This window comes from Panthera leo, chromosome F3 (genome assembly GCF_018350215.1).
Source record: "Panthera leo isolate Ple1 chromosome F3, P.leo_Ple1_pat1.1, whole genome shotgun sequence".
Lineage (NCBI taxonomy): Eukaryota > Metazoa > Chordata > Mammalia > Carnivora > Felidae > Panthera > Panthera leo.
Genome location: NC_056696.1, coordinates 28,440,610 through 28,450,054, shown reverse-complemented (window position 1 = coordinate 28,450,054; position 9,445 = coordinate 28,440,610). Strand labels below are relative to the sequence as shown.

At 37.7% G+C, this 9,445-nt stretch overlaps 1 protein-coding gene across 4 annotated transcripts in view; it reads left to right on the top strand.

Annotated features, from left to right (window-relative positions):
* TOR1AIP1 (torsin 1A interacting protein 1) overlaps window positions 1–9,445 on the top strand; it is a 42,982-nt gene that overhangs the window by 2,114 nt on the left and 31,423 nt on the right. For 2 of the 4 annotated variants that reach the window (XM_042925950.1, XM_042925949.1), the window contains exons 2-4: window positions 461–538; window positions 6,125–6,184; window positions 7,126–7,170. In XM_042925950.1, the coding sequence (XP_042781884.1) occupies window positions 461–538; window positions 6,125–6,184; window positions 7,126–7,170 (183 nt within the window). The remainder of the gene's footprint in view (window positions 1–460; window positions 539–6,124; window positions 6,185–7,125; window positions 7,171–9,445) is intronic. The other 2 variants (XM_042925952.1, XM_042925951.1) reach the window with 1 other exon arrangement.

Genomic DNA, 9,445 nt, shown 5'->3' with positions numbered 1-9,445 from the left:
ATCTTTGAAGTTAGGTTGTACCTCCTTCAGTATCTGAGGAATGCTTTGCACAAGTAGGCAATAAATGTTACATTATAGGGACTCTGCCACAGAACCTGGTGCAGTTTTATCAGCTTTTTTAACACATGAAGGATTTACCTCTATTTTAGTAAAAAAAATCTATAAGGGTCTAAACATTTTTCACTCCTCTGCTTTCTCCCACATCATTTCTGAAACTGTAGCCCATCTTTTAAATTTCTAAAGTAGTAGACTTTTATACTAAAGCATCAAAGGTAAATAATTTGTTTTTATATTGCCTCAAGAGTAGTTAGACCCAAATTCCTAAGTTTTGGTAGGCTCAATTACACATTGCTAAAGAAATGAATTATGTGCATTTTTGCTTTTATATTACCGTTAAGGTGCATAATCTGTACCAGATCATATATTGTGAATTTTGACAGTTGTCATTTCTGTTCTTTAGAGGATGAACCATCTTCACAAACTATTTTAAGCCAAACAGTCTCAAAGAAAACTATCCAGAGAACACAAGAAATTCCAGGTAAGAAGAGTGATTTTATTTTTTGCCTTACCTGCCATCTTTTTCATTTCTTTTTTTTAATGTACACACTATAGCCTGGTTCATCAAGGGTCCCAATCATAACTTATTCAGAATTACAGTGAATCTTCTCTATAGTTTATTGAGTTAAACCATATAGGTATATGTCATGAAAAGATGGAATGGATACTTGAGTATCTACTAATTACGAGCCACTTTGGATATGGTAATTCATTCACATAACTCTGCAGGATAGATGTGCCCATTTTATAGGTGAGAAAACTGAAGCTCAGAGAGGCTAAGACCCTTCTCTATGTTTACATGATAATGTGACAGCCAAAATCGGCTCCAGATTTGTCTTCTTCAAAACCCTTTCATTTTCCCCAAGTACCTCATTGTCACTCTCCCATGTAATAATTAGCCACTCAGTGAAATTCGTTAAGTGTGGTGTGAGTGAATATGTCTCACTACCTTCCATTTAAAATGGATTAAGTGGGGGCACCTGGCTGGCTTAGTCAGTGAAGCGTGTGACTCTCGATCTCAGGGTGGTGAGTCGAAGCCCTACATTGGGCATGGGGCCTACTTAAATAAGAAACTAAAAATAAAATGGATTGAGTGATCTGTATAGTAAAATCATGGCATGATATGGTCAATATTTCATCAAATCTAAAATGTCATCAGTTGTAAGATTCACCATCGTTTTATGTACCACCTAGAAGGAAGAAATGCTGCCAGTTAAACTGTAACATCCCGTAGATTGTATGATGCATCCCAATTTCAGAGATGTTAAAGACTTTTTTTTTTTTAAAGTTTATTTATTTTTAGAGAGAGTGAGCGCATGTGGGAGGGGCAGAGAGAGAGGGAGTGAGAGAATCCCAAGCAGGCTTCACACTGTCAGCACAGAGCCCGATATGGGGCTCGAACTAATGAATTGTGACATGATGACCTGAGCCAAAACCAAGAGTCGGATGTTTAACGGACTGAGCCACCCAGGCACCCCGCCCCCCTCAATTTCAGAGATGTTAAAGTGTAAAAACATTTGCATTTTATTATCAATGTAACATAGACTTAGGCTATGTTGACAGTCTACTTAAGTTTTAAAAGCTGTTAAAACTCTTTTGGAAAGCAAGGAAATGGATTTAGTTCAGTTGCTAATGCTTAATTCCTTTGGTTTTTAGTTCCGTTTATTTTCAGTTTGCTGTTTTTGATATTAAGAAAGTCCCACAACAGTAAAACTCCTATCTTGACTTGTTTCCTTAGCCATTGCTTCTAATAAGATTATGCTTTATGATTTGACCTATTCTGTCCTCAATTTAGAATAAGGTACATCTAGTTCAAGTTTAGTTCTAAGTAAACACGCCCTTTATATTTAATTCCTTGAATTGCCTATGTTACTGGGTTAAGATTATAAACTATCTTAGAAAAATGCTTTGAGTAATAAATGCTATAGATTTTCCCAGCCATGTGGAAAAATCATATTCTTGAAATTTTATCATAGCATATTTATTTGCTTATCTCTTACACCTAGAGAAGCAAACTTTTCTAAAATTTAGAGTAAACGTATAAAAATTATGGTGTTAATTTAAGTAAATTGATAGAATGAAGACTGTTGAACACCAGCCTATAGACCATTATAAAACTGTTATATAATAAAATACCTTGAACAGTCTTTTGGAGTTCACATTAGGTCTATGTTTAAGGACCACTAACGAGGTACACAGCTGCATAATGTTGTGCAAAGCTCACTGGACTTTGCTTGTGTTACCCACCCACCTTGAGACACGGGCCTTTATCCTATCATTTCCCCTGCCGAACCCGCAAGGCCACTGAGGAAATGATACAGTGCATGCATATTTTGTACACAGTAAAACACAGATACAAGGAGTCCCTCCCGCTCCCTGCCCCTTATGGTACTTTACAAGAGGTGTGAAGTTCATAAAGTTTTGCTTAAGCATTTCCTTTTCTCAAGAAGCTTATGTTGTAATTAGAAATGGAAAAGAAAAAACATTTCTCAGTATAGATAATAAATTGATGGAACCTATGCATAAATTACCTGGAATGTATCAGTAGTGTAGCATGCATATAAGTAGAAATGAGGATATTTACATCTTTGGGAGATTTGAGATACTAAGAATTCAGTGGTACATTTATTTATTTCTTTATTTATAAAAGAGCTTTTTTAAAGTTTGTTTATTTTGAGGGAAAGAGTGAACAGGGGAAGGACAGACATAGATGGAGGAGAATCCCAAGCAGGCTCCATGCTGACAGCATGGAGCCAGACGTGGGGCTCGAGCTCACGAATGGTGAGATCATTACCTGAGCTGAAATCAGGAGTCGATGTTCAACCAACTTAGCCACCCAGGCGCCCCAAGAATTCAGTGGTACTTTTAAAAATCATCCTGCAGGGGCGCCTGGGTGGCTTGGTCGCTTAAGCATCCGACTTCGGCTCAGGTCATGATCTCACGGTCCGTGAGTTCGAGCCCCGCGTCGGGCTCTGTGCTGACAGCTCAGAGCCTGGAACCTGTTTCAGATTCTGTGTCTGCCTCTCTCTCTGCCCCTCCCCTGTTCATGCTCTGTCTCTCTCTCTGTCTCAAAAATAAGTAAACGTTAAAAAAAAAAAATTAAAAAAAAAATCATCCTGCATCAAGCACTTGGCATGCTTCAAGGAAAGAGTTTAGGGAATTATTGAACAAATGCTTATAATGTGTGTCTAGCGGAGGAATTATGTAAATAGTAGTCACTCTTTGACGGAGTACTACTTTAAGTAGACCTTTCCCCTTATAGACTTTCTGTTTAACTTTCATGTTGAAAAATAGTGCTGTAATTGTATATAGGACCACTGGTGTGGACTGAGAGAAATCTATCCAAAAATACCCTTAAGAATAAAGACCAAAGCCAACGGGCCACCTTCTAAAACAACCTACTAAAGACAACTACATCATCTGCCTTCCTGTTTTTCTAAGCCATGAGAAATACTGATTAGTTTAGAACAGGGATACAGATTGAACTCTTATTGTTTGAAGTTCCAGAATTGAAATGTTTTCACATTAAAATAGTCATTGAGTTGTTCATTCAGTTCAGTCCATGTATGTATGTATGTATGTATGTATGTATTTATTTTAATGTTTATTCTTGAAAGAGAGGAAATTCCTGAGTGAGGGAGAAGCAGAGACAGAGAGAGGGAGATATAGAATCTGAAACAGGCTCCAGGCTCCAGGCTCCAGGCTTCAAGCTGTCAGCACAGAACCTGATGCATGGTTTGAACTCACAAACTATGAGATCATGACCTGAGCCAAAGTTGGACACTTTTAACAGACTGAGTCACCCAGGTGCCCCAGTCCATGTATTCTTACATAACTGTTCTGTGGTCAGATTCATTCCTTTCTGGAAATCATGGAACTATTTTACAATATAAAATTATATTGGGAGAACTTCATTTACTTTTCCTAAAGTTAAATAGGTATTTTTGTTCCAACAGTTGTGGTTTCTAGTTAAATAATCATAGATAATTATTTTTGAATATCTACCATTTTGTCATGAACATTTGATTCTCTGGCTGCTGAACATTTGATTTTTTTGGAGTATTCATTCTCTAGATCTTTACTGAGTACCTACTTTATGCCAGTCCCCATGCTAGATGCTGGGGGTGCAGCAGTGAGCAAAAGCAGACAAGGGAAGAAGATTGCTACAAAATAAGGGTACTTGCTCTTTTATTCTCTAATAATATCTCTCTTTGGTACTCTGTCTCCTTGAAGCATCTTCTCTAAGGATATGTACATAATAGAGCGTACAGGAAATACTTCTTTTTTTTTTTAATTTTTTTTTTTTTTTAACGTTTATTTATTTTTGAGACAGAGACAGAGCATGAACAGGGGAGGGTCAGAGAGAGGGAGACACAGAATCTGAAACAGGCTCCAGGCTCTGAGCTGTTAGCACAGAGCCCGATGCGGGGCTCGAACTCACGGACCGCGAGATCACGACCTGAGCTGAAGTCGGCCGCTCAACCGACTGAGCCACCCAGGCGCCCCCAGGAAATACTTCTTAAAAGATAGGGAAAAAAAGTAGTAATTGATGTCTATAGATTAAGTTGAGTTTTAGGTTTTAATTAAGCCTGATAAAGGTGAGAATGCAGAAGAGAAAAAGAGGAAAGTAGTTGTAATGGGATTATGAACATGTACAGAATTTATTTTAAAAGCTATTTTTATAAGTTTTAAATACCTGATGTTTGAAATACTAGCAACTGAGATAGATATTTCATAGAATCTTACAGCTGGAAGATTTAGGGAATTCATCTACCCAAAGTCTCTATCAATGCAAGTACCCCTTTGTTAGCATCCATTCATATACTGCCTGATCATTTTCAGTGAGGTGAAAATCATTCCCTCACTATCTGTTCTGTTTTGGAGACAACATTAATAACTTAAGTAATTAAAAGCTAACTTTTCTCTTACTTTCTGTGTGTTGATCTTAGTTCTGCCTTTTTGAGCTACAGAAGTTTAATTGCTTTTCTACATCTCTGTCTTTAAGATATATAGAAGCATGTTCAATAAGTGTTTTTCGAACAAACAAGTGCCTGGCCCATCACAGTTTCTCTTCTGGATACTCTTAATGGTGAAATTGCGTGAAGTCAGTTTTGTAAAAACAAACATAGGCAGTCAGTGTAATGGCGGGGACCAGTGATAACCAGTTCAGAATGGTTTTCACTGTTCTCCTACGGCGCCAAACACAATGTTGTTGTTGTTGTTGTTTTTAAGTTTCATTTATTTTGAGAGAGAGAGCATGTGCACATGTGCAGGGGAGGGACAGAGAAAGGGAGAGAGAGAGAATCCCAAGCAGGCTTCACACTGTCAGTGCAGAGCCTGATGTGGTGCTCAAACTCACAAATCGTGAGATCATGACCTGAGCCAAAATCAGGAGTCTGATGCTTAACCAACTGAGCCACTCAGGGGCTCCATGATGTTTTTTATAAAGACAAATGAAACAAACATAATATAATCCAAATTCAGATATATATTGGACTTTAGATAATGTTTGATGTTTTTTGAGAACACATCTTGGCTTTCTAGGTTAACATTTTATATGATGGGATTGGCTTCCCCATTAGCCCTATACCATTGAACCATAGACAGTCTGAAACCCTGGCTAATGGTAACACTTTATTTAAGTTAGAGTTTGCATTTCCTGAACACACACACAAGGTTAAATAGTTGGAGGTACTATATTAACTCTCAGGAAGTTAACTCCTAAATTAAAGTATGCCATGAATAATCCATAATGAGGATAAGCCTCAAATGAAATAATTGAGTTGGTGCTACAGTACAAATTTGGTTCTCATATGAGAAATTTAGAAGAGTTTTATTTGGTATTCCTTTCTTATATAAATGTGATCTGCTGAGAAAAATTGCATATTTTTTCTATCATGTTCATAAATTTTTTATGGCAGGAAATTGGTAGTTCAGTTTTACATTCCCATACTTAAAATAATGAAGGGTTCAGAAAAACCTTTGTTGAATAAATAGATAATTGTATAATAAATCTAGTATGTTTGACATTTTATATATTTTTTAATGTTCTTTCTTCCTATATTAGTGCTGAGTGAAGATCCTGTAATCAGCCTGTGTAGACGCCCCCTAAGAAGCCCAAGACCTGGTAAGAGATTGTTTTGTCTGTTGGTTTAAATGTTTTGTAAATATAGCTTTATTTTTAAATAGGTTAGTGCATGTATTCATATGGTTCGAAATTTAAAAGTTATTATAAATACATGGTGAAAAATCTCCCTGTCCCTCTGTCCTTTACCCACCTAGCCTCCTCATTAGAGGGAACCAGTGTTTTCAGTTTCTTAGGTCTTTTTTTAGAGATATTTAATGGAGCTACAAAGAAATTCATGCATAAATGATATTTTCCTTCCTTTTATCACAAATGTTAGCCCAATAAACACTCTTTTCTGTACCTTCTTATTGTGTTTTTATTTTTACTTAATCTATTGAGACATCTTTCCATACATATGTGTATGTGTGTATATATGTGTGTATATATATATATATATATATACACACATATATATAAAGGCCTTCCTCATTGTTTTTAAGAGGTTTCTATGATTCTTTTTGTTAGTATGATGATTTTAAACTAGGATCAGGGGCTTTTTATTCTTCCCAGCATAATGCTAATAAAAAAATCAAGACCGAGGCTTTATAGCTCAGTGCTATCAAATTTTTCTGCCTCATTTACATTTCTTTTTGATGAAAACCTCTAACAAGTATTGCCCTTAAGTTGATTTCATGACTGTGAGAGATAACCAGTAAAGGCATCCAAACAGTCTACTTCTGCTTCCTTGTCAGAGTTCATTAGCACATAAGGGTGCTTTATCATGGGAACTAAAGAAGAACCTTATTTATCTTCACATTAGGTTTCTACTTCTTGATCCTTCTCTTTAAGAAAGAATTAGGATGGGTTTTTTTTGATAACTGTCGTTTTAAGTATTACAATGACAAAGATCTGTTAAGGTTTTGATGATGAACCTGTGGTAAAGGACCACATGATGCATTTCCTCTTAAGCTCTAATCATTTTCTTGCTATCTCTCTTGCAGATTCGGCATACAAAACAAATGGAAATACTAAAATGAGTGAATTAGGTTTGTTTATCTCTAATTCTTACAGGTTCTTTTCAAGGGTTCTGAGGATCAGAACACAGGAGTATACACAGTTGGTCACTGGCTTGAGAATATTTCTTTGTTCATTTTCTCAGCTTGTGGGACACTGTGCCTATGGCTATGACCTTTCTTATTGCCCTGATTCTTAATTCTGTCTGAAATTATGTCTTTTGTTATTTAAGTTCATATAGGAACATGTAATACAAACACATTTTAATTTTTATTAGACTTTGTTGAATTCACATTTCTGTGAGAAAAAGGAATATCAGCTTACCAATTCATAGTTTTTCTTGAGTTACAAAGTGAATTAGAGATTCACTTTCCAGTGTTTGCTTTGGTGTAGGACATGAGATACCCAGATCCACAGCGTTAAGAGAACCTACATTGATTGTGGTTAGACTTAGTTTTAAGTTACAGTATTTTTCTAAATTTAGAGATGAGTCAAAACGAAGGAAACTTCCCCTTTTTTAAAAAAATAGCTGCAACTTTTTAAAAATTCATCTTTCAGTTAAACTCGGGTTGACTTCTTGGAGACCTCAGGATAGTGTCTGAAAGTGATCCTTACAGTATGCAGTTCATCATGTGTACTGGTACCCAGTAGAGTTTCTCAAGTGCTTTATTTAAAAACTTAAAAAAATTTTTTTAAGTCATAGTTTCTTAATTGGTAAAGAACTTGAAGTTGAAATAATCCACTTTTACTCTTTATGCTAGAGTTAGAAATGATTTTTATAAGTACTTTATAGTGAGAAGTAACTTTTAAAAGTGCTTTCCAGTTTAAAGAACATTTCTGTGGGATTAACAGAAAATGGCCTCCTCTGATTCTTTTTTATAGTAATGCTAGTACCTCTTAGAATATCAAAAATGACTGTTCATGGAGCTTGAATACTAGTAATATCCCCAGACCGTTCTTTATACTCCTTCCTGCTGCCCCACTCTGCCTCTGTTCTCAAAAGCATATTGGCATTGAATAATCTTAAAGGTACCACTCTTAAAGGTGTCTATGCTGTGGGTCAGCCTCTAGTTAAAAATCTGACCTGCAATCCTGTTTTTGCACAGCCTGTGAGCTAAGAAAAGAGACTTGGTGTGGCTAGCAAAGCCTCAAATATGTTTACTATATGACCCTCTATGGAAAAAGCTTACCGCTCCCTGGTTTATACCGGTGGCAGGAATAAAGACAGCAAATCACCCAAACGGTCATTTGTTTGTTCTAAGAGTAAATTCAGAGAGTTGCATACTTGCCTCAACATAGATTGAGCTCTCCAATCCATGTTAAAGCACTCCACCCTAGTCTGTACTGACAGCGTAAGAAGACGGGAGACACACGGACTCTTGTGTTCTGTCTAGTCTTCTCTTTGAGAAAGCATCAGAGTCTCATTTGTGAAACCTTCATGTCTTTGTCCCCAGACAAAATACAAAGTATGAGTTCCTTGAGTATCCTTCACTTCACTGCTCACACCAACACATGCAATAAGTCTCTAGGAATAGAAAACCTTATAGTACAGGTATACCTGGAACTTTGTGTTTTCCTTTAAAACTGTAGCTGAGGAGAGGAAAGTGGTATAATTAGTGGTTTGTCTCTGCCTGAAGAGATGGTTGTATGTGATCTATTCTTACAACAAACAAGTGCCCTAGGTCTTCTGAAAGTCCTTTTATTAGTTGGTTGAGATCATTGGAAAAGTGGTACCTCCTTAACAGCTCCTTTATTTATTGCCATTTGTCTACTAAATGCCACAGCCTGTATAATTTTGTTTTCCTTTTGGGCCCACTTTATTTGGGAGCCGGGTGGCGAGGGCTCTAGGCCTCCTGGGCCCACAGTAGTGCTCACTGGCGTGTGCCGTGCCACCCAGAGCAGCATACTGCTCCATGCTGTGGCCTGAGTACCGCAGGCGGCTCACACCACCAGAGAACAGGGGGCTGACGGTCCGTAGCTCCTTCGGCCACAGCTGGTTGAGGGCGACCCCCTTGGTCTAGGCCGTGAAGACGGCTTTTTCAGAGGTCTTGTGGGCCCGGTGAAATCGCATCCCTTTGTGGACCAGGTGTAGGCGAGGTCAGTGGCCAGTATGTCAGAACTAAGAGCCAGTGCCATGTTCTCACCGTGAATCTGGGGGACACCAGTTGGGGGAGTGGTGGGTCCGGTGAAATCGCATCCCTTTGTGGACCAGGTGTAGGCGAGGTCAGTGGCCAGTATGTCAGAACTAAGAGCCAGTGCCATGTTCTCACCGTGAATCTGGGGGACACCAGTTGGGGGAGTGGTGGG